The sequence below is a fragment of the Rousettus aegyptiacus genome, unplaced genomic scaffold (genome assembly GCF_014176215.1).
Source record: "Rousettus aegyptiacus isolate mRouAeg1 unplaced genomic scaffold, mRouAeg1.p scaffold_m13_p_11, whole genome shotgun sequence".
Classification (NCBI taxonomy): domain Eukaryota; kingdom Metazoa; phylum Chordata; class Mammalia; order Chiroptera; family Pteropodidae; genus Rousettus; species Rousettus aegyptiacus.
The window spans coordinates 34,970,817-34,996,601 of NW_023416286.1; the positions used below are offsets into that span (position 1 = coordinate 34,970,817).

Below are 25,785 nucleotides of genomic sequence, written 5' to 3' on the forward strand. Positions count from 1 at the left end.
CATGTCAAAATTGTTAGACAAGTTGCAAGAACAGGATTAGAAACGTAAAGCCTTGAAGAGGTCTCATGGTCAGTTTGAATTTGTGTGAATTAAATGCTCTTATCCTGTGAAACGGAAGAATTGCAATTATAGGAAAAATTGGAAAATTGATGATGCAAGACTATAGATTCTTAAAAGGTTCATTTGAGGAAGACTAAATGATGAGCTTCTGGAAGACGGGCTATCACTCACACTTTTACATATCGTTTATTCCTGCATATATGAAGGGTTTCTTTCTTCAGCTAGTTCACTATTTCCCAGTGAGGGTTTTTTTTTTTTAAAGAATTTTATTTTCGATGAATCTAAGTTATTTCCCTAAATTAACTGTTTGGCAAAGGTGGGGAGTAAGTATTGAAAGTTAAATAATATGGCTCCTGTTCCAAAGAAGAATCTGATTCAAGTGCTTATTTTTGAACTCTAGAAGATTTTGATCCTTGAAGCTTCAATATACAAGTTTTTTAGTAATCATTTGCACTATTTCTGTGGCTATACCAAACATTCTGTACTATACAGAAAGTTATGCAAATAATAGGATATTAAAGAGGGCTTAAATTTCCTTTATGTATAAGATTTCAATTTTTAAATAGGCATCAAAGATTATTACTTGTCGGTGACAACTAAAAAATGTGTTATTTTTAAATATAAATTTTAATGAGATAGAACACAGTGTTAATTTTACCAAGAGCTCTGCTGGGTTCCTTGGTGCTGTTACTGTTCCTGTGAAGGGAGATATCACTGGCTTTTATTTCTTGGCATGTATGGAGCTACCGAATGGCTCAAGCTAAGGGTCACTGGGAGTTGTTTGCTCTGTGAAAAATAAGAGGCACCTGACAGTTCTATACATAGCAGTGTGCCATTTTATTATATACTAGTAACATTGAATTTAAATGAAAAAACTAAGAAATACAAAGGTATTTTTAAACTCACTTTTTAAAGATGTTTTTAATACTCTTCTATTATAGATATTAATGGATTCAAAGAAAATTATTAAACATGTCAGCTGTTTGGGAAAAAGTATTTATCCACCCATCAGTGATGTCTCATCTTTGTTAATGTTATTTCTTTGTTCTGTAGGCGTCTAAATACTTTAAACAAATGTGCGGTGATGAAACTGGAAATTAGTCCTCATCGGAAGAAAGTGAGTATATAAAATGTATAATAGCGTGGGAGGAAAAAGCGTAGACCAGAAACTGGATTATGTATTTTATAATAGGTTTTGGTTTTCAAGCTCTTACCTCCTCGTTCCCCAAACATGTACATGTTTAATGTTCTAAATCAGTCAAGTTTACCAAAGACTGTGTAGCCTTGTGTAGTTATAACTAGTAGCTGCAGCGAACCAATGAATGGTGTTTTTCCTACTTTTTTTTTAAATGAGACATGATTGACATATTATATTAGTTTCATGTGTACAACATAATGAGTCAATGTTTTATACATTGTGATGTGATCACCATGATAAGTGTAGTTAACATCCATCACCACACAGTTGCAAATTGTTTTTTCTTATGGTGAGAATTTAAGATCTCCTCTCTGAGCAACTTTCAGATATGCCAATACAGTGTTACTAACTATGGTTCCATGCAAGTACATCACAGCCCTAGGACTTTTTTTTATAACTGGAAGTTTGTACCTTTTGAGACCCTTCATTCATTTCACCCACCCAAACCTCCCACCTGTGGCAACCACCAGTCTCCTTGTCATCTCTGAGTTTTCCTATTGTTTTTGATCTGAACAAATCATATATTTTGCCTTGTTAACTCAATGCCTACCTCATAGTAAAGGGGTGGGGCTTTTCCATTGCCCCCATACAGAAATTATAATTAAAGTTCCTATAGTATGTTTCAAAACTGCAGAAGTTCGACTGAAGGCTGGCTTGTAGGATAGTGACAAATGATAAGAGTTTCGAAGGGATGAAAGGAATTGGGAGAGAAGGGAGGGCAGGAAATCCCACACATTCTAGTCAAATGTTGACACATAACTGAATCGGTTGGTATTTTCTTCTGTGTGTGAAATGTGAGGACCTTTTATGAGATCTTAAGAGAAGAGGTGGGCGTAGTACTAGGAGTGAGTGACACAAATTAGAGTAAACAAAAATGAGTTTGGTCCAAGAACATACTTCTGACTGTTGAGAGCACAAATTTTAATTATCCTGGAGTCCCTGACCTGCAACAAGTTGCTTTCTTGGGGGAGTTAAACCGTTTAAACAAATGAACTGGAACCTCAACACCCACTGAGCTGTGGAGAGGAGGCTACAGGTCAGCGTTTAATGCTCTCAACTTGTCCTGTGAAACTTGGGCCATATGATATTTTCCACACCAGTGGGAAAGATAGGCGTCATACGGAATCCTGCCTTTTGATAGTCCACCTGAAAGGCTGGCTCAGATGCAATAGCCTGTCTTACAGCATAACCCTGAGTCCTGCCCATACATCAAGCATAATCAGCAAAGATGTTACTTAGTGTTTGTCAATGTCACAAGCTGTCAGGACTGGGCATTTGTGAAGCCTCTTTAAATTGCCTGGAGTATGTCTGAAGTTGAAACTTCACAGGACACTTGTGGCATTAGTTCTAGATCCCGTGTCTGGTGGGAGAAGGAATGAAAAAGAACAGGTAAGAGGATGAATAGTATTGAACTAAAGAGATGTGATGGCTTACCTCACCTGATGTCTCTGTTAGTCTGTTGGGAGATCTTGTGAACTTTTAGGGTAGCAAGAAACTTCAGTTACCACTCTTCTTCGTGTTTGAAAGCTACCCTTTTAATTGCAAAAGAGAATATAAACACACTGTCGAGACAGCAAAGTTGGAGGCAGAGCAGAGGGAGTTCTACCTGTTGCTGACTCCAGTTCAAAATATTTTGCATGCCTGGAATTTTCACAGATCGCAGAGGTTTTCTCTGTGGGCAATTAAAGAACAGCCTATAGATCCCAGAGTTTACATAAAATAACACTTATTTAGCTTGAAACACTTGGTCAGGCTTTTTCCTGTTACATTCTTTTACATACATCATTATTTCTTTTTAATAAAAAAAAATAAAATATAATACGGGGGAATTAACCCCGGTGGTGAATTAGCAGGCTCCTGCCCCGCCCCCTTCCCCTCCCCCCCCCCCCCCCCCCCCCCCCGCCGCCCGACCTCGGTGCATGTCCTGCTTCCTGCTATTTGCCAGTTCCCGCCATGCATGGCTTTATTCTGTCTCTGCAGAGTGAAGATTCAGACGAGGATGAGCCTTGCGCAATAAGTGGCAAATGGACTTTCCAGCGGGACAGCAAGAGGTGGTCCCGGCTTGAAGAGTTCGATGTCTTCTCTCCAAAGCAGGACCCAGTCCCTGGGTCCCCAGAGGATCCCCACCTGAAGAGCATCCCAAGCCACGAAAGCATGCTGACAGACCTCAGCGAGCACCAAGAGGTGGCTTCTGTCCGAAGCCTCAGCAGCACCAGCAGCCTCCCCGCCCACGTGCCGCACAGTGGGGACGCTGCGACACCGCGGACTAACTCGGTCATTAGCGTTTGCTCCTCCTCCGGCAACTTCGTGGGCAACGACGACTCTTTCTGCAGCCTGCCCTCCCCCAAGGAACTGTCCAGCTTCAGCTTTAGCATGAAAGGCCACGAGAAAAACAACAAGTCCAAGACGCGCAGCCTGCTGAAGCGCATGGAGAGCTTAAAGCTCAAGAGCTCCCACCACGGCAAGCACAAGGCGCCCTCCAAGCTGGGGCTGATCATCAGTGGACCCATTCTGCAGGAGGGGGTGGACGAGGAGAAGTTAAAGCAGCTGAACTGCGTGGAGATCTCCGCCCTCAATGGCAACCACATTAACGTCCCCATGGTACGCAAGAGGAGCGTTTCCAACTCCACGCAGACCAGTAGCAGCAGCAGCCAGTCTGAGACCAGCAGCGCCGTCAGCACGCCCAGTCCTGTCACCAGGACCCGGAGCCTCAGCGCCTGCAACAAGCGGGTGGGCATGTACTTAGAGGGCTTTGATCCCTTCAACCAGTCGACATTCAACAACGTCGTGGAGCAGAACTTCCGAAACCATGAGAGCTACCCAGAGGACACAGTGTTCTACATCCCAGAAGATCACAAGCCTGGCACTTTCCCCAAGGCCCTCTCCAATGGCAGTTTCTCTCCCTCAGGGAATAACAGCTCTGTGAACTGGAGGACTGGAAGCTTCCACGGCCCCGGCCACATCAGCCTGAGGAGGGAAAACAGCAGCGACAGCCCCAAGGAGCTTAAGAGACGCAATTCCTCCAGCTCCATGAGCAGCCGCCTGAGTATCTATGACAACGTGCCGGGCTCCATCCTCTATTCCAGCTCAGGTGACCTGGCTGACCTGGAGAACGAGGACATCTTCCCTGAGCTGGATGACATCCTCTACCACGTGAATGGGATGCAGAGGATAGTCAACCAGTGGTCAGAGAAGTTTTCAGATGAGGGAGACTCGGACTCAGCCCTGGACTCGGTCTCTCCGTGTCCGTCCTCTCCCAAACAGATACACCTGGATGTGGACAATGACCGAGCCACACCCAGTGACCTGGACAGTACAGGCAACTCGCTGAATGAGCCTGAAGAGCCCTCAGACATCCCAGAGAGAAGGGATTCTGGTGTGGGGGCCTCCCTGACCCGGTCCAATAGGTAAAAGCTTTGTTCTCTCTTCAAACTGGGGAGAGGAGTTGAAGGGGCTGCTTCCGCTTGCCGTATAAGGGAAATGGCATTAAGTCTGGCATTTGTAGCCATGTCGGTGCCTAAGAAAGAGGCAGTCCAGGAAATCCTAACATCCAAAAAGAGTAGACATTGTTCAATGGGTACGGACTTTCAATTGGGGAAGATGAAATAAGTTCTGTGGATAGATGATGGTAATGATTGTACCACAGTGCGAAGGTCCTTAGCGCCCCTGAACTATGTGCTTAAAAATGGTTAAGATGGTAAATTTTATGTTATCTTCGTTGTAATGGGGGGCGGGGGAAGTCGAGTCCTCTCGGTCCCTGAGATAGGATGCCAGAGAGCAGCCCACTGCTGTTTCTCTTTCTGCCTATGAGAAAGCTTGACTCACTGACTTGCCTTCGCTCTTCTCTCGCAGGCACAGGCTGAGATGGCACAGTTTCCAGAGCTCTCATCGGCCGAGCTTAAACTCTGTATCACTGCAGATTAACTGCCAGTCTGTGGCCCAGATGAACCTGCTGCAAAAATACTCACTCCTGAAGTTAACTGCCCTGTTGGAGAAATACACACCTTCCAATAAACATGGTTTCAGCTGGTAAGAGTTCAGACTGCTCCATAAACTGTAATTGAAAATGTTTTCATTCAGGTCCTGAGGCTCTTCCTACACTGAGCGTGTATGACAGTTCTATCCTTTTACTGTCGTTAGTCTCCCATCTTAATGCAATCAGTCTCTGCCTTCTTAAGACAGAGTATCATTTGATACTGCTTAAGCCATTTTAGCTTTAGGGAATTACCTTTGGGGTTGGTTGGTTGAGTTTTCAGCTCCCTGAGTGACGAATTGCCAGTTTATGGGGTGAGAACGCATTACTCCTCCATGGAGTTGTACAGGTGCTCTCTTGCTAGTGGTAGGAACAGCCTACGATAGGTAAATATATGTACAGTATCAGATCATATTTTGGAAGGAAGAAAGGGAAAATGTTGTTCTGATCAGAGCTCCTCAACCCCTGGGCCACAAACCAGTACCGGTCTGTGGCCTGTTAGGAACCCAGCCACACAGCAGGAAGTGAGTGGCAGGCAAGTGAGCCAGACCTCACCTGTATTTGCAGCCGCTCCCCAGCGCTAGCATCACCGCCTCAGCTCCACCTCAGATCACCAGGCATTAGATTCTCATAGGAGCACCAGTCCCTGGTGCCAAAAAGGTTAGACACCACTGGTTTAGGTCATACAATGTAATGAGGCCAACTTTGAAATGCTTGATGTCCAGTAATTGGCTTTATAATCCCATCATATGTTTTTAGGAGTCATTTTTGATGTGACTGTAGCATCACTCAAAAAGCTACCCGTACTATAAAGACTTTAGGTTATGTATTTTTCCAACAAAGACTCTTAAACAGTGATTAATAAGTTTAAGGAATCCTCTACTCTAAGATGTTATAGTCTAAAATATATATGGAGATAAAATGTATTGAATGAACTGCCCATAATTACTTTAGAAAATATGGCCCTTCCTGTGTATAACTGGTGGGCTGGATGGGTCATGGATGTGACCTAATAAGTGCATACCTTTATTTTTCGCTGTCAGTGCAAAGCAGAGAAATGACATCGCAGTGCATTTGCAGTGTCAGCTGGATATTCTGAACTCTTTTCACTACTCCGAGTGTTTATTATTCAGTTGCACAACCAGAGCTGCTTGAGAGAGTCAGTCAAGCAGCCTAACTGCTCTTTCTCTCTCCGGCTCCCCCTCTCCTCAGGATTCGTAGTGAGTTTAACTTCAGCATCAAAGTACCTCCTGGTCAAAGGCTGTTATTATGTGAGCCCTGCTAAATACAGAAGTTGTTTGTTCTGAATGACAGAAATAAGTATGGACCGGTTGATCCCCACATGCTTCAGATTCTCGGCGGAGATCGTAATGTGTTCCTTGCACATTCCACCGCTCGGCTTTTCTCCCCCGACAAAGCGAGTATTATGCACGTTTATAGCCATGATACCATATACTTAACTGTATGGAAATACAAATTTGGCTCTGCATTTTAGTTTTACCTTTCCTAGAGCTATAAACAGTGCCATGCCATGGCTATTGGTAAGCATTCAGAAGTCAAAGCGGTCTGTCTCTTGCCGTGTGGAGAGTCATATTTTCCCGGCTGGCTATTTAAAACTGCATATTTTACATTCTCATTTCTGAGTTGCCCACCCTCTTCCCACCAAACCCTCAAGAATCTGGAAGTCCACCATACTTCTTGAGTCCTGGTCAGTGTTTCCAGTGAGTCAAAACCAAACGTAAAAGCCTTGCATTGTGCAATCCATGGCCCTTTCTTGTCCCATTCGGAGAGGTCGTTTGTAGAGCTGAAAATTCTGCTTGACAGCGTTAAATGCATGACACCAGTTTCCGGCTTTTGCATGTACTGCTGGGGCTGGACCTGGTTAAGGGAGCCTGGACTAAGCTCACAGAACCCTCATTGTTCTTTTCCATTTTCCTTTACACACCTAAAGATGTTATATTCTCCAGGGTCATCAGCTAGAGAATTTATTTGACTTCGGGTCATTCGCTTGGCCCTTACTGTTGAGCTGTCGAGTTGGTTTTTCTTATGTTGAACTGACTTCACGTATTTGCTGCTTTCTCATCCAGTGTTACCTGATCCTTTTAACCCTAAATACTCTGGATCTCATCAAGAGATTAGAAATTATTCTTGTCTATATTCAGGATCAAAGGGAACTTGTTTTTCACACTCTGTCACAAAGTTCCTAATTACGTGGTGTTTTCTTCTTCTGTTCCTTGCTGTGCCACCATTTTTTAAGGAAGCCCATCAGCTCCCTTAAGCATATAGACCCCGTCCTCAAGAGTTAAGAGCAGAAGGAGAACTCCCAACTGAGGAAATGTGACTGGACCTTACAGCCCCAACCCTTAGAAGATCTAGAACAGCACTGTCCAGTGGGACCGTCTGGGATGATGGGAATGTCCTAAATTTTCAGTTCACTATGGTAGCGACTGGCCACAAATGGCTAGTGAGTGCTTGAAATGAGGCTTGTACAACTGAGGAACTGATTTTATAATTTTATTTCATTTAAATTTAAATAGCCACCCTGTTAGTACAGGCCTAAGGCCCACAGGGTTTACCTGCAGAGATGGACAAAAGTAGACCGGCAAGTAAACAAATCTCCACCCGCTATGTTCTTCAAACAGGGCTGTGCCCAAGTTCATGAAAAGGATCAAGGTTCCAGACTACAAGGACCGGAATGTGTTCGGGGTCCCTCTGACGGTCAATGTGCAGCGCACGGGGCAGCCCCTGCCCCAGAGCATTCAGCAGGCCATGCGCTACCTGCGCAACCATTGTCTGGATCAGGTGAGAGCCACCGCCCGCCCGCAGCTCCCACTTGATCGAGGGAGCTCAGCTGCATGCTTCTTTTGCTACTTCTGTAGTGAAAATGTTGCTTTCGTCTTGACGGTTACTGTTTCTCTCCTAACAGGTTGGGCTCTTCAGAAAATCGGGTGTCAAATCCCGGATTCAGGCTCTGCGCCAGATGAACGAAAGTGGCATGGATTGTGTCAACTATGAGGGACAGTCTGCTTATGATGTGGCGGACATGCTGAAGCAGTATTTTCGAGATCTTCCTGAGCCACTAATGACGAACAAACTCTCAGAAACCTTCCTACAGATCTACCAGTGTAAGTGTTCTTTGATCTTCGCACTGTTACCGGTGGGGAACAGGGGGACCACTGAAACCCGTAGCTCCCTTTGATGCCATTCTTTTGGACCCATGTGATGACTTCTTGCAAACACATGTCATCAGTTTCCTCCTTGCCTCCTTGTTTGTGGAACGGGTTTCTGTATACCTGTGAAATAAAGCAAAAATAAATTTCCCTTATCATCATTCTCTAATAACCACTGAAACAATCGGATATTTTTACCTTCTGATCCTGGAGCTCATTTTTTCGTTCGTTTCTAGAACATAGTTATCTAAGAAGCTGAAAAGAGCAGGTACCAAGCTCGCTCGCGCTCTCTCTCTCTCTCTCTCTCTCTGCCTTTTCTATAGAAATTTCATTTGCTTCACATCTCAGCAGCAGGGCCTGTTGTGTTTAAAATTTCACAGGTGCCTGTGTGTTTTATCTTGCTGTAAAATGAATAATCTTTTTCTGTTATTCATCTCAGCTTCTGCCAGAAATACTTGGGAAAACAATACCCATGCCCTTCTCACTTTTAAGTAAAGCTTAAAGCAAACAGTTGTCTAAATTAATGATCAAGATCAGGATTATAGCTTTTACAGCCTTGTGTTTTTCTTGGCTCATTGTGTCATTACAGCAGTGTAATTTGAAAGCAGCTTCTCTTAGTGCTCAAATTGTCTTTAGCTGGCACATTGGACTTTATGAGAAATGGAGCCGGTCTGGATTATTTCATTATTTGTTTCATCCTTTCAGATTTTATGAAAACATAGGTCACATTTTCCCCACCAAGGTATTTGTTATGTGTTGTAACCATGGAGCTGTTTAATCAGTTTGTCCTATGGAGCTGCGTTTGAGTGACTTGATTTTTCCACCACATGCCTTTTTTAAAGAAAGATTTGCCTGGTAAAGGAGACCTTAAGGGTGGGTTTAGCATTTTCTACATGTGTGTTAGTTTATGGGTCTAGTTTTCAAGCATGTATTTTTATAATAGCCTCTCAGTAGGCTTTCTAAAACGTAAAGAAATTACTAGCTGAATGTGTCTGCTCTTTAACTTGACTGCATGTTTGAGCAGCTTCCTTTTCCCATTTCGAGAATGAGCAAATCAGTTAAAATTATGAGGGTCCCCATCGATACTGAATATTTTATAGTAAAAACTAAAACTCAGTTCTTATCCTCGTATACATATCTTAGATAAGGTTTTTCCTTGAAACTAAACAAAAATATAAGGGTATAATGTTTTTAGTAATTGAGAATGGTAAATTAGGGATTTCTCAGAAGCACTTAGAAAAGAAAAACGTGTTCTGTAAACTAAAAGAACAGACCTCATCTGGAGTTGAACTCTGAGGTGGATTTAGGAGTATATTGGCATTGTGGGTGTTTAAAATATTTTAACTCCTCCACAGGCAGGAAATACTTGAGGGCAGTGACGCTGGTGGCAGCCCTAATTTCTTCCATATTAACCCTGAGTACACTTTCTGCAAGTGCTTGTTCAGGACTGGGCTGAGGTCTTTGATGCTGATGTGTTTGCTTTGGGACATTTCCTTGCAATGTACATGGAAAATCACTGAATTGATGGGGAAAATGCTGGTGTTGTGCAGATGTGCCCAAGGACCAGCGCCTTCAGGCGATCAAGGCCGCCATTATGCTTCTGCCTGATGAGAACCGGGAGGTTTTACAGACACTCCTTTATTTCCTGAGCGATGTCACAGCAGCTGTGAAAGAAAACCAGATGACTCCGACCAACCTGGCCGTGTGCTTAGCGCCTTCCCTCTTCCACCTCAACACGCTGAAGAGAGAGAATTCTTCCCCAAGGTACTGGTTAGAGGAGACATGCCCATGTCGGGCTCCGTTCTTCAGGCTGAGGCTGCCTCCCATTCCTTTTAGGGTTGTTGGATTCGTACTTGAATCTAGCAAAAGGGAGCTGGACCTCCTTCCTTCACAGCTCACATGCCTCCTGCCCTCCTCCCTCCTTTCTTCTCAGCCCTGGGGGTGTGACTTCCTGAAAGTCTAGTCACGACCAGGTTTGGGAAGAGAGATTAGGATTTGAGCTTCGCCATGGGAGGTGTTTACTCCAGTGCTCGCCAGTGTCCTCTGTAACTTTGTCACGATGCTTACTGCCAGCAAAGAACATGCATTTACCTACGTAAACAGTTGGATAGGGGGATAGGCGCCCTTCTGCTTTGGCTTCTTCATGGCCAGTAAAGCTGAGCTCGCGGCCCGTGCTGGCGGTTGAAAGGAAGTAGCCTGGTCTCTAAGAACTAAGGATAAGGTTGAGTCTCCAAGTTTGGACCTGGTCTAAGCCAATTGTTTACAAAGTTTCTCCTTAGATGTATACAAGATGGGAGTGGCTGTAGAAGAAGTCAGAGAATCTGGAAAATAGCAAAAGCTGATATTTGTTCAGCATTTATTTTCTCCCAGGTACAGGATTGTACCCTTGACATTCATTAAATTCTTACTTAATCCTCATAGCAATCATAGGAGATGAAGATACTGTTAGTATCTATTCTACATAAGAGGTAAACGAGACTGCAGGAAAGGTCAGTTAAGGAACTTGCCCTTATCTGACAGGAAGAAACAGCAGAGACAGTTGGAGCTTCTGACTTATATGACTATCTCATGTAAAATGGAGTGTGTGAGAAAGGAGTCACTAACTGGGCTTCACCCCGCATGCCAAATCCATCCAGCTAATCCTATTCCTTCAGCTGTAAAGGAACTTGACAAATATTTCTTCATTAGAAGCATGAGGCCTAGTTGTGCTAGTTGAAGTTAGCATTGCTTCTGAAAGTCATGCAGAGCTTAAACATCCTTTTAACTAGTTCTAAACCATTGAATGGGGCATTCAGGCTTTAATGGGATAAAGGACAGATAAGATTAAGGCAGAACCTTTAGGAAACAATAGATTTCCCCTCACCTTTGGGAGGGCGTCCTGTTTGTTTAAGCTGGGAAGAATAGTGACACTATTTACCCCAATGTCCCATGCCACCCTCCCACGCCTGGCTCTTCCCTCTTCTCTGCCTTTCTTCCTCCCCACCATACAGAGACCTTACAAGCTGCCCTATTTAAATAGGAACCTATTTAATGGGACAACTTTAGATAGCCTAGATTTCATTGAAAACAGTCTCTTTCATGTTTTTTTGTGTATTGTTGATAAAGCTGAGAAATTCTAGTGACCAAAGTAAAGCCCTCTTGAACCAATTAATGACAGACAGGCTCCCGTGAAATGGTTCTTTCCTCCTCTGTGGGTTTCCTCGACTAACACATTGATTTGCAAATGTATAAATATTTGAATCTTTCTCCTCCTTATTTCTTCTGCCTAGGGTAATGCAAAGGAAACAAAGTTTGGGCAAACCCGATCAGAGAGATTTGAATGAAAACCTTGCTGCCACTCAGGGGCTAGCCCACATGATCGCGGAGTGCAAGAAGCTTTTCCAGGTGAGGAGTTGGGACGTTTTGTTATTTGTTAACAATAATGCGAACAGGGATGAAATCTTCGGTGCATTACTTGTTCACATCTTACCAAAAGATCTCTGCTCCAGCTGGAGATTATATGCATAGCCCAAGAATGTCTTATTTATATATATTACAATGTATGAGTTCACTGCAGTTAGCATGTTTAATAAAATTGCCTACCACCACACACCTGTACTTGACAAAACAAAGGCAACAAATTAGCTGAAATGAATTCTGTGTCTGAGAGACATGCCTTCATTAGCATAAGCCCTGTTTTAGTCGCTTACCCTCCTACCGTAGCTTTCCAAGGAAGAGTACCTTACACAGTAAGCTTCATAGATACCTTTATGAAGTTAGTTCATACCCTCGTGCTACCACGTGGAGTGGGAAGGGACACCCCTCCATCTGTTGGAAGCAGAGGGATAGGACTGCCCGCACTACCTCGAGGCTCCAGTCCACTGTTTCTGCCCTGACGTTTTTGTTGATGGACTGCAAGAATGAGCCCAGGCGGACTTTCAGTCTCTCGTGTTCCTCACAGGTTCCTGAGGAAATGAGCCGGTGTCGGAATTCCTACACTGAGCAAGAGCTGAAGCCCCTCACTCTGGAAGCATTAGGACGCCTTTGTAATGACGAGTCAGCTGACTACCAGCACTTCCTCCAAGACTGCGTGGACAGCCTGTTTAAAGAAGTCAAGGAGAAGTTTAAAGGCTGGGTCAGCTACTCTACGTCTGAGCAGGCCGAGCTGTCCTATAAGAAGGTAAGTTATCTATCTCTCTGTTGTCAGCCAGTTGGGTTCCAGTGACAGGACTTGGGTTCGTCAGCAGTGAGACATTTTGGCCTGTACAGCTCTCCTTGGGGATCTGTTGCCTATTCCCCTGCTTGCAGAGTGGGACAGCCAGGTGATTCATAGTCCCCAGCTAAGAGTGGAAACCAGCCCAGTGAGGAACACTCATCTAACACTCGTCCCAGGAATCCAGCCACCTAAAGCAATTGTCTGGTTCTGCAGAATCACACTAGAATTCCTGGAATGGTTTGCTAATGGATCAGTCTTTAGGGCATTTTATGACATGCTTAGGTTTTTCCATAATTTGGTCAGAATCCCCTTGCTCTCTCCTGTATTCTCAATCGCTCTGCCTTTGGCCTTTAAATGAGCAGGAAACTCTGTAGGGAGAAATTAACTTGTTAGGACTAAAAGCCCCTCCAGGGCAGACGCATGTTGTATGGCTTAGCAGGACAGGACCATAGGAGGCGTATCTGTTGATACTGTCCCAACAACCTTGAAAATAAATAAATGAGAGCAGTCTGGATGGCCATACAGGCTTTGGGGTGCAAATAAACAATCTTACTTTATGGCACGAACCCTCATGTGGGTCCCAGGCAAACAGATGGAACAGGTTTGACCTGAAGTACCACTAGCAGTTCTGTTTACTTCCTGGGCTGCCCTTGAATATACTCGAAGATGATGGCCTAATAAAGCCACAGATAATCACTAGCCTCTATACATGTGACTGTGCACCCAGCCAGAAATTTATCTTCAGAGTCAAACTGTATGTGAGTTGTCTTAGCGTTGAAAGCATGCCCTTTTTTCAGATGAGCGAAGGGCCCCCCCTAAGGCTTTGGAGGTCCACCATCGAAGTCCCTGCCATGCCTGAGGACATCTTAAAGCGCCTGCTGAAAGAGCAGCACCTTTGGGACGTAGACCTGTTGGATTCCAAAGTGATTGAAATCCTGGACAGTCAAACTGAAATTTACCAGTATGTCCAAAACAGTATGGCACCCCATCCCGCTCGGGACTACGTTGTTTTGAGGTGAGAACTTCCAAAGTGATTATTGTGGTAAGGATGAGCCTCTATGCCACTGAATGTTATAAGATGGTAAAATTATTTAAAATAGAATGTATGCTTCCAGAAAAGTGTTGAACCCTTCCAAATATGGAAAATATGTCTGAATTTATTCCAAGAATTCAAAATGGTTTGAACTCTTTTGGAATTGAGCTCAGAAAGAGAGGCACATTCTATTGAGTATTCTCATAGGTAGTAGATTCTTGCCCCTTTTAGGATAAATTTTTTCTATAGAAATAGCTAGTGAATGCCTAAGCCAGGAAGTAACATTTGGGTTCCAAGTGAGCTGTGGTTAAAGCTGATTTATAACTAATTCATAATTCTCTGGAGACATTATTGAAAGAGGAATTTCAAAAATCTTTGATGAAATGTCACATCATTCATCGTGAACTTTTCCAACAGAGCAACACTCACTTGGATGTCCACGTTCTAATACATTTATGAAATATAAAAATGGTTTTCTGTCACACTTCAGATTGGTTCCCTTTCGAAGAACTGACTGTGAGCACACACACCCACTGTCGAAGTGGCTGTGTACAGAGAAGTCATTCAGGAGCCCTTGCACAATTGTTCAGAGGCTATCGTCTACCCAGGGCTGGTCATACAGCATGGCCACCGATCCTGTCCCTCAGTGCTCTCCTCTAAGCGTGAGGCTTGTTTTAAACATGGCTTCCAAGAAATTTCATTTTTTTCCCTCTGGTTTTGTCTCTGCAGGACATGGAGGACTAACTTACCGAAAGGGGCATGTGCCCTCCTACTTACCTCGGTGGATCATGACCGGGCACCTGTGGTGGGGGTGAGGGTCAATGTGCTCCTGTCCAGGTATCTGATCGAACCCTGCGGGTCAGGGAAATCCAAACTCACCTACCTGTGCAGAGCTGATGTAAGGTACGTTCTGAGTCTGATTTTTGGCATGGTGAAGGTCATGGAGAAGATTGAGACTTTTTGTCTGATGCAAAAAAATGGCTTAAATGAATGCATTGTTGTGTTTTGGTACTCAATGAAGAATGGTGCTTATTAAGTAACACCTTTATGTTTCTGGCTCTTTTGGCTACCGCCGTCTAATTTTGATCCTTTAGAAAATGTGCCACTAAAGCAATTTGCACGTGGTGGTTCTGCCATGAATTTAAAGCTATAAGAAATGAGAGTTTGCACTAGCAAACAGATGTTTCTCCCTTTCCATATTCAAAGATGTTTGAATAATGTGGCATACCCTTTTAGTAATTAATCTGTGTGCCACAGATAAGTATGTATTCATATCAGAAAGTTAGTGAGATGCAGCAATACAGACAAAAGAAAGAACCTCTAAAAACTTTCGCAAGTGGCTCTCATATTAAATAACTTCTCATTGACGTCTTTACATTTGAGTACTTCTCCAAGTATCTGTGTGCTCTGTTTTTGTTATATATATATATGCCAAAACTTTCTCTGAACATTTTCACTCAGCATCTTTATTCAATATGTTATTTCTTGAGACACTTCTAGTTCCATGTGTGTAATGGAAGTGCCAGAAGACTACCTTGAGTAATCTTTACTTACCCATTTTGCTGAATAAGAAATGGAAGTGTACCCGAAACTCCCTTCAGCTTATTTCAGGCTCTTTCAACTTGACTAATTTATCTGCTTTTCCTTTCTGTTCCAGGGGCCACATGCCAGAGTGGTACACGAAATCTTTTGGACATTTGTGTGCAGCTGAAGTCGTAAAGATCCGAGACTCTTTCTGTAATCAGAACACTGAAGCCAAAGACACCAAATCTAGGTGATTACCGAAGCACAGCAACTGTGTCCACCATCTGGGCGTTTGTTTCTAGAACCCTTGCCAGTCCTTAGAAGAACGGGTTCTGGGTCTGATCCTGAAACAAAACTATAGGTTGGAGTGTAGGAATTAACTGTAGCGATTTGAAACATTTTTAAAGCTGCTTCCTGTTTGATTAAGGTCTATGTTATAGGCCTTGACTGGAATATGTAAGACTGTGCAAAAAAAAAAAAAAAAATGTATTCTTACACGAATTGCTTCTGAGAAGCAAAACTCTATAATTACATTATGGAAGATAATGAAGATACTTCATTCTCTTGTGATACTGGTGTATGTGTACCTGTGTCATTTTATATGCAGTGTGTCGAGGGACTGGTGTATCCACTGGAATAGTTGGTACTCTTTGACATGTTTTCTCACTGAGATGAGCAAAGAAAGGTTTGCACAGAAAAGTGTGTGTATGTGTGTTTGTTGCTGGTCGAATGGCATAGCCGTGTAAGTCAGGATGCAGTGTCTGGCACACTGAGATGCCTCCAAGAAGGATATTGATACATTGGGTTCAGTTTAACCTGGAATATTGGACTACCCATGGATCCATCCAGAAAGGGAACCTACTCGTTTTGAGGGGTTGGACAACCCGCCCGTGCCCATTTTGTTTCACTAAGTTACTAAACAGACTCTTCCATCAACCTCTTCTTTACCTTAAAAGTGATTGTAGTAAATTTATTCCGATAACTCATTTCAGACACAGTTTATCTCACTGCAATCATCGATGTCGTTTTTAAACAGGATATATTAATTAAGGAATGAAAATTCCTCCTTGCTAGTTCTAAAACACAGTTAAGATTTAGTTTTTTTATAAAGCTGAGATGTAAAAACTGAACACTCTAACATTTACTTGGGAATCAAGCATCAAAACAGTTTACCTGTCTGAATTCTTTGCATTTTCATGTTTATAACAGAAACTCTCTAAGATACACTATGTGTGGGAGCATAGGAAACTATTTCCCAATAAGGAAATCCCTGTAAATCTAACCCAACCACAAAAGTTGTTTGTTGTTGTTTTTATTAACATCATTTCTGAAAGCTGAACATGTTTAATTGCATTTGCCCTTAACAGCAAATAGGTTTTCTGGTTTAATGACTTTTTTTTTTTTTTTTTTTTTTTTTTGCTTTGTATGACTTTTGTTCTTCCTATATTTTCTTTTTCCTTTTTTTTTGTAATGATGCCCTTGGAATATATTTTAGTGGTAATAACAAATAGTTATCATAGTCAAAAACAAAAACACCAGCACAGTTTTTCAGAAGGGTGGTCTTTGTACAGGTTTTACTGTAATGGTAAAGATTGACTTGAGAGACAGTGTTAGTGAATTTCTTTAGTGTGGATCAAAGTGAATACTGTATGAATGAGACTTTTAAGAAGGATTTTTATTTTGTTATTTAGTTAACCATTGTCAGTGTTATTTCAAAGGTTCTTTGAAGAATTTGTGGGGGACAGATTAGAGTGTTAAAATTTGAGTATTTTCGATATCAGTGTTCTTCATGAAGATATACTTGTATATTCAATTTTAATGGCTTTCAGATTTGTGAGATTGTATATTGTATATACCATTCTATTAAGATACATGTACACATGTCCACTGTGCTTTCAAACATAGATGAAGCATGATAAAGATTATTATTTAAAATATACTTGTATTTATACCTCAGATATTCTTTTGGGTTTTGTACCTCAAGGCTTTTTTTTTTTTTCCTAATGTAAATATGCTTTACATGAATACAGTTTAAGTGAAAAAATAAAAATAAAAGAAGAGGTTTATAACTTTCTCTATATCTGTACAGAATATAATCAATAAGTGCACTATTAAATGTTTAAAGTAAGGGAAAAGTCTGGCCTGCTCTCCTTTGTACTGCATCTCACTCCCACCCTGAAAACCACAGATAGCAAGGCATATCATTCTAACATCAACTAACGTGAAAACATCATGTTGCTGAAGGAAAAATCGTCTGCAAATCATTCCAAGGCCAAACTGCAGCTGAGCCACTTACTAACAAACAGGAAATCCTGGTGAAGTTTCGGGAAGCCCAGAGATGCTCTCCAAACATAGGTCATTAGGAAACGATGCTGAGAAAGTTACAAGAATAAGCAACAGCTACAGAAGGATGCTCATAAGCAAATCCAAGGTCACAGATTCACTCCACGAAAGGTCTCTTTCCCACTGTTTGGCTTTCCTGTTGAAAGGATTCCTTACATATTTGACAAGAGGAGAATTCAAAGGATGTGAACATTTGTAGGAACTCTGCTTATGTCACCTAGAGTGATGTTGCCACAACTTACTGATTGTGACTAGTGGCCTAGATTGTAAGCTCTTTGAGGGCAGGGCTCTTCTCCTGCACATCTTTATAACCCCCTACAGCAGCTTTCAGTGTTTTGTATGTAGGCACCTAATAAATTTATTATTTACTAAATGGGATTGATTGAAATAGTGTCTGTCATTTGAAAAGGAAGGGAATCTAGGATGTCAGCTGTCTTAAGCCCTCACTTTGGCTCATCACTGCCCATTTTGAGATTGAAAGGCTGGAAATTGTTAAACAATATGGAATCTTAAAGTTTAATCTCACAAAGATGCACAGACACTATATATATATATGTGTGTATGTGTGTGTGTGTGTGTGTATGCTTCAAATACTGATTCTAAATTAAAGAGTTCTTTGTGATGGAATTTTAACCCATCTCACTCTCAGACACAGTGTAATATGGATCTCAGAAGAGGTCTGATTTTTGACAAATATTCTGGACATAGAAAAGGGGTAAAACCCAATTTCATCATACATAGCCCAGACTGAAGGCTTTTTTATTTGCCTTTGCCTTCAGACCTGGTTTTCTCAGAGTTGTATAAAATAAAAATATCTTAGGCCTACAATACCTAATACTTCAGTTTGAACAGTTCAGAAGTCATGAGTTACTAGAGGCTTCATGAGGCTACCAGGATGAAGGACGTGCTCTCACAGGCACCCAGGTAGATTTATGTATTTTTTTGTCACACCACCAATTTGCTTATTCAATTTGCTTAGTGCTGAAGGTACTGCTGGAAGCAGGACTGACATCACCCTGCCTTCACAGAATTAAAACCTGCACTCACAGATACTGAAAGAGAATGATGCCATGTAATGAACATGAGGACAAATCTTAACAAAACCAGAGGTAGCTAAGATCTTAACAAAATTCAAGGTAATTGTTATACTCAAAGCATTTTTCCTACCAATTTGTAGGTGGAATTATTTGATAAATTTTAACAAAATTAAATGGCTCTTTAAGAAATTTTCTTTTCACAGTGGATATTTCAAGTGAGATTTTTGAAAAGCAAAATCTAAAGGAAAACTAAGGAAGTTAATCCAAATTGGTGCTTTCCAACATCACTAGTTAGGTAGGTAGGTGTATATATGTATGTGCGTGTCCACAGGAGGACAGAGGCGATAGGGGTGTGTGGGATTTTGTAGCTACATTCACTTTCGTCCACTTTTGACATCCTTATTTAAACCTCACACGTATCCCATGAAATATGGGTAGCCTCATTCTATGGTGAGGCTATGCCTTAGAGAGGTAGTGACAATTAAGATACTCAGAGCCAGAAGAAGGAGCTAAGACTCCAAGTCGGGTCCACTGCCTCAGATCATCTGCCATTTGCTGATCTTTCCCTAGTTGAGTGGCACATTTCTCATAGAGCCAATCCATATGGCCTCAGCATTGGAATCAAGCAGAACCCTAGAAAAATTAAGATCCATAGCAAAATAATCGTATTAGTCTCAAATTAATTCATTTTCTGTCACCCCATTACTGAGATGCTTAAGGCAAAATGAAGTAGAGAAATAGGCTAGCACTTTTAAGTATCCAAAGAAAACCAAAACAATTCGTAAAGATCTATGCACCCCTATGTTCGTGGCAGCACAATTTACAATAGCCAAGATATGGAAGCGACCTAAATGCCCACCAACAGACAATTGGATGAAGAAGGCATGGTTCATTTATACAGTGGAATGCTACTCAGCCATTAAAAAAGAAATCCTACCATTAGCAATGACGTGGACCTAGAGGTTATTATGCTGAGTGAAATAAGTCAGAGAAAGATAAATACCATATGATTTCACTTATATGAGGAATCTAGGGAACAAAAAGAACAAACTAATCAAAAACAGACTCACAAATACAGAGGATAATCTGGTGACAGGCAGAGGGGAGGGAGATGGGGGGACTTGGAGAAAGCGGTGAAGGGTTAAAGAAATACAAATTACTTGACAGTGGTCATGGGGGATGGAGAGCACAGCATATGGGATGCAGTCACCAGTAATGTAATGGTTAGGTGTCAAGCCAGAGGGAACAGAGAGTAAACCAGGGGAGTGTTTCCTAAACTGTATAAATGTCTAACCAATGTACTGTATACTTGAAACTAATAATAAAATAAAAAAGAGAAATATGAGGCCAAAGTTTTGTTTCAGGTTAATGGCTGAGAGAATTTATAGTTCTGTTAGCAAATTGACTATATGGTTTGAAATGTACAGACTGCACTTAAGCGTTCCTGTGAAACATAGGACATGATTCTCCCCATTTGCAGCAACAATTAGGTGGTCTGATTGCAACCTATCCAACTTTGCAATCTATCCACCCTTGCAATCTTGCATTGCTCCCTGGGTACAGGAGGAACAATTACAGTCATCAGCCCCTTAGTGATATGTGCTGAGAAATGCATCCTAAGGCGATTTTCTCATGCAAACATGATAGCTTGCACATACTCAAACCTAAAGGCTATAGCCTGCTACTGTACTTGTACTGTTATACCACTGGCAGTGCAATAGGCTTGTGGCATCACCACAAACACCTGAAGAATGGTAGTGTGAGCCTGACCATTGACTTTTCTTTTTGTAGTGCAAGTGCCTGACTTAAGCTTTGATTGCAGAGGCATGCACTTCGAGGAAGGCTATCTGGAATGAACACATTGGCAGCCACAGGACTAGATAAAGAGCCAGGCTGCCTCCTCCCACCCAGCCTCCTTTGTCTTGGAGATCTTGGCTTTGATAACTGACCATATGGGCCACTTGTTTTTTTCCTCTTCCCCTTTCAATTCTCCCCGTTACGTTTTATATTCGCCAATAAAGAGTGAGCCTGCAAAATCTTAGGACCCCCAAGCTGAACCCCCCAAAAATCAAACAGCCTTTCAGAAGTTTCTAAACCAGGCTTTCGAAAGGCTTTTTTTGGTAGTGCGCTCACGCTCTCTCTCTCTCAGTCTCTCCCCCCTCCCCCGCACACCTCACTGTGTGCCTTCTGGTGTGCCTGTATTCTCCAGGGCTTGTAAGTAATAAACTATTTTTTTTTCTTCAAAGTCTCCTGATAGTTACTGCAGAAGGGTGCCTTGCAATGTAATAAGAACCCAAGAGTCACTTGGTTGTCACATTAGTTTAGAAAGGGAGTACTATGGTAAGCTTAAGGGCCCAGGTGGGGTGCCCCAGGCATTTCTAGACAATAGCATCACTACCTGTAAACTGAAACCAACACTGTCCATGTGCTAAGACCTCATGACAGCTACTATGACACTGGGCAATAGATACTTTTCAATTTCATCATAATCTTATGGGACCACAGTCGTATATGTGGTCTGTTGTCACTGACCGAAATGTTGCTGAGAGAAAAGGCGGGCCCCCACTATGATATTGAATTTACTGCTAGCTCTGGGTGTTTTAAATAGAGAATGAGGCTCAGCATATTGTTCACTTGCCCAGCACCCTCAGCTGTACCTAGAGTTGGTGAAGGAGCAAGAGGAGAGGGACAAGGAGGGAGAAGGGGAGCCCAGAAGCCCTCCTGGCCTGCCCCTGCGCGCGCGCGCACGCACACACACGCGCACACGCAGTCATGGGCACAAGCTGACTTCCCTTCCCTTCCTTTTTCTCTCTCTCTCTCTTTCTCTCTCCCCACCACCCACCCCTCCTCTCTCCCTTTAATTATTTCTCAAGCTTTATCTCTCTGGGTCTCTTTCTATCTCTACTCTCCCTTTCTGTTGTCTTCTTTTCTTTTCCCTCATTCCTGTTCTCCCTCCCTCCTCCTGAAGTCTACTCCCCCTTCCAGGGCTCCCTCTTTACATTCGACCCCCTGTCCATACAATGTGGACACACACACACACACACACACACACACACATTCATACAATATTTTGACTGCACCTATTCTATGTTTACATGTGTTTGCATACACAACTATTTACCATTGCGTTACAATCTCCTACAGTATTCAGGACAGTGAATGTTGTATAGGCTCATAGCCAGGGAGTGATAGGCTGTGCATATGGCCCAGGGTGTAGTAGGCTGTACCATCTAGGTTTCTGTAGGTGCACTCTATGGTGTCTTTATAAGATGCATGATGGAACTTATGGGCTCTTTCACTTGCAGCCTCGTACCAGAACCCTGTCCTGAGACCTCCTGCAATACTTCACTATGCCCTTCCCACCACACGGGAACATCATGAAGTGCTACCGAGATATCTGTAAATAGATATAGTGCTTAGAAAACTAAGGGCTGTTGAAATGTATAGGAGCATTCATGAAAGCAAAGTGGAATTTAGCCCAGATGCTTTACCTCACCTGCCTGTTGAAGCATACATTAATGATTATAAAGCAGAAGCCTAAACAATGAGATAATGGCAGGCATATCATCATGGTGTTCCATCAGGATGAAATTTGCCTAAGGAATTTAAATTCCATTTGCCTAAGGAATGCAAATTACAAAAGACCTCAAAGAGCCTGTGGCACGGGAGGCTCAGGTTGGTCTGTGTATTTGCAATGAATTTGGGTCCGTTCTCCAGGGGATGATCAGTCTTTTGCAGGCAGGGAGTTTGCTAAATCATGTTGGCAGCTGCAGCCCAAAGTAATTAGACTTGCCGTGTGTACACAGTTCCCATTAGAGCAGCTGGTTTGCCTGTCTGGGCCCAAGGCTGTGTTGACACCTACAGTATAAACACCTCAGCAGAGATTTTTCATCTCATTGGACTTCAAAAATAAATAAATAATTAGGGCTAGAAACGTTGTTCCTCATAAGGGATTTTCATTTCTTCCTTTTTCTTTCCTATTAAGATACAAAGCATTATGAAAAGCAAAACCCTTCCTTTTCTTATGACTCTGAGAAATGCTCTCATCAACCATAAGTGACTTGTTTCCATAAAAACAGTCTGATTCCCAAGGAAATTGTTTCAAAAACCTTTGTAGGTGTCAAGTACTTTTAAAATACAAAAGTGTTTGGTTCCAGGCTGAGTGAACTTGTTGAGCTACCATTTGTTAAGCATTATAACGTGCTAAGTACTGGGATGTAGGCTTTACATACAATTAATGTCACATCTAAACTTCATACCAGACCTTTGAAGAAGACATCGTTAGCCTCATTTTATAAAGAAAAAAGTTTAAAGAGGTGAGGAGGCTTAAGAAATAAAGTAGCTATATAATACTTGCAAAGGGACTGAAGAAACTCTAGAGCAGCACTGTGCAACAGAACATCCTGCCACGACAGAAACACCCCATCTCTGCGCTACCGAGGGAGCCACTGGCACAGGAAGTGAGGCTAGTGTGACTGAGGAGCTGAATGCTTAATTTTATATATTTGTTTAAGACAGAAATCTAAGTAGCTACATGTAGCTAGTGGCTACTGTACTAGTACAAGTTTTATTTCAAAGATCGAAGACTATTTCAAAACAATCCGAATCTTATCTCTCTTTTCCACTACTTATATATAATCTCTTTAAAAAAAAAAAAAAAAAAAAAGGAAGGGAGGGAGGGAAGGGGGCGAGCAATGAGAGAGAGAGAGAAAGAGAGAGAGAGAGGAAAGAAAAAAATATTTGTAAAAATCTAAATGGCCATATTTCAAGTCAGATAACTCACTCAACATTCCACCAGCCACAGACCAAAGCTGCACCTCTCCCAGGCTATGGCCAGCGTCTGCGCCTCCCAAGCTTGAGCTGGATGAACCCTTCTCTTTGTTGCTTAAATATTTGTACAACTCCAAACCTGAGATAAATCTGTAGTTGATCTGAAAAAAAAAAATGCTTTGTAATTCAGAATATTCTCCTTGGCTTGCTGCAAGCAAAAAGACCCTCAGAAATGTCGCTGCTCCAACAACCACAGTTGTCCCTTCACGGTCCTCAATGTCCTCGCTCTGCTGTTCAGGCTTTCCTTTCGTGTTGGCGGTACTGGCCACTGAGCAGCAACTGCTGTCAGAGCCCAGGAGATCCTTCAGTGATAGTAATGTTTAATAAAATATATTCATTTCAGATGTACAGCATAGTGATTTAACATTTGACTACATTGTAAAATGATCACCACAATAAGTATAGCTACCAACTGTCACCATATACAATTTATAAACCGTTATTGACTATATTTCTTACACTGCACATTACATCCTTAAGAGTTATTTATTTCATATCTGAAAGTTTGGACCTCTTGATATCCGTCACCGCTTTTGCATTCTTGCTCCAGTTTCAGTAAGTGTGAGGTGTCTGAACCCTAAACAATGGTAACAACTCTAAAATAAAGATATACCTTCAGTAGTAGCTTTTTTTAACTCCAAAGGACGCTTCATTATTTTTCTTCTTTTATTTCTTCATTATATTTCTTAACATGTTCCACTCTTTTTAAAGTTGTCAAAACTTTATCATATAACTTACTAAGAAGTAATGTATTTCTTCTTTTCTTTTCAGTATAGATACATATTATTTATAACTGCTAATCAAGCCTAGAAAAGTCTTAGGAAGAAGTGTGAAATACTTTATTGGCACATGATTTGAGAGAGTCTTCAGTGAAAAGCACTAGTTAACCCAGGCCTTTAAAGCTGAAGGTTGTCCAGGGCTCTCAAAACGGAAACTCTGAATGAATTACTAGTCTGTAGCTCAGTGAAGATTTCTCACTCTGCTCAAGCACTGAGCGCAGGAGATAAGGAACTGGGCATTTACTGTCTGCTCTAGAGCAACTAGTTTCCTGACTTCTAGGGTCAGCCGATAGGATGTAATTTTTTTTCAATAATAAAGATAAGCCAAGTTTTATTTTGTGGCAGTATTTCAAAGTGTAAAAATATGAATAGATCTCTAAAATTGTTCCAAGAAAGCAGGAAATGAAAAGTTTGCACAGTCTGTGAAGATTAATAAAGCAAGAAGATACCTGAACCCCTGGGACCAGGCAAAATGTTGCAATATCTCAAAAGAACTAAGAGAATATTTCACCCCATGACCCAGAATACTAAAAATGGAATATGTTTTCCTGCCACATGATGGAAAGGAAAGAAGCTCAATCTCCAGAAGCAAAGCGACCTGGCTGGTAAGGCAGGATAAGCGTATAGCTGCTGGTTTGTTTTTAACCAACCTAAAGCCACAGATACTCTTGGGGCAAATTAACCTTTGCCACAATGCCACCCGTGGGCACCTACAGTTGACCTTCTTCCCTGAGAGATCCAACAGGACTATTTAAATCCACAGGTTCCCCTTTTGAACAGTTTCCTTGGATAGTTCAGCCTGACATCAAAGGACTCGTGGCCATTTAAACTTCAGGGTTGCATTTGTGGTGAGTTTTGGCAGTATCATTTCATGACATAGCAAACCTAACTGAATAAGAAAGCAATTTCAAAGACTGATAACTTCATTTGTTTGCTTTCACCCACTTTCTAGTTTTCTCTGATCCTGAACCTATTTAATCCCAAGACAAGTACAAACAGAGATAAAATCAGGAAATATAAGGAACAGTGCCTCCAAATGAAACAAAACCCTCATTTAAAGAACAAAAGAAGAAAGAAGCAGTGAGGAAAGGAAGCAAACAAAAGAAGGACCAACGCAGGATTTTAATTACTGAAATATACTCACTAAAATTCTTAAGTCTTGATCATCATTCCTGCACATGTCTCTGAGTTTAGAATCACCCAAAGAGCCAGACTTTCTAACGTTGCTTAGTGAAATGCTATGTCTTATTACAATTTTCATACAATCCTTTGGGCCTCTTCCTTTTTTCATCCTTTTGATTTTTAGATTTGCCTCACTCTGGCCACTGTTCCTTTATACTGTTCCTTCCTCTTTCCTGTGACTTTTCTCTCTTGATCCTTTAAACCGACTTTACTCCCCTGACCTCCCGGGGTTAACTGTGTCTACTGTCTTCCCTCGTTCCCCTCCTTATCTGTCTCTTTTCATCTCTCACACTTCTATATGCTGCCCCTTCCCACTCCACATCCCTTGAGAGAAAAAAATAAACTAAAAAAATAAAAGATTTTTAAAATAGTTTTTTCAACTCCTTTTAATTTGCAAAGCAGAAAGATCACTTTGCATTTCTCATGTTTCTGTGATTTTACAAGTATTCAGCCTATGTCTG

At 41.9% G+C, this 25,785-nt stretch overlaps 1 protein-coding gene across 8 annotated transcripts in view; it reads left to right on the plus strand.

Annotated features, from left to right (window-relative positions):
• The window catches only part of DLC1 (DLC1 Rho GTPase activating protein), a 351,657-nt gene extending 333,783 nt beyond the window's left edge, over positions 1 to 17,874 (plus strand). For all 8 annotated transcript variants that reach the window (XM_036228700.1, XM_036228701.1, XM_036228702.1 and 5 more), the window contains 11 exons: positions 1,114 to 1,177; positions 3,239 to 4,665; positions 5,111 to 5,287; positions 7,874 to 8,033; positions 8,158 to 8,356; positions 9,952 to 10,165; positions 11,671 to 11,785; positions 12,342 to 12,560; positions 13,394 to 13,611; positions 14,359 to 14,532; positions 15,287 to 17,874. In XM_036228700.1, coding sequence (XP_036084593.1) covers positions 1,114 to 1,177; positions 3,239 to 4,665; positions 5,111 to 5,287; positions 7,874 to 8,033; positions 8,158 to 8,356; positions 9,952 to 10,165; positions 11,671 to 11,785; positions 12,342 to 12,560; positions 13,394 to 13,611; positions 14,359 to 14,532; positions 15,287 to 15,407 — 3,088 coding nt within the window. In that variant the 3' untranslated portion in view covers positions 15,408 to 17,874. The remainder of the gene's footprint in view (positions 1 to 1,113; positions 1,178 to 3,238; positions 4,666 to 5,110; positions 5,288 to 7,873; positions 8,034 to 8,157; positions 8,357 to 9,951; positions 10,166 to 11,670; positions 11,786 to 12,341; positions 12,561 to 13,393; positions 13,612 to 14,358; positions 14,533 to 15,286) is intronic.
• The last annotated feature ends 7,911 nt before the right edge of the window (positions 17,875 to 25,785 follow it).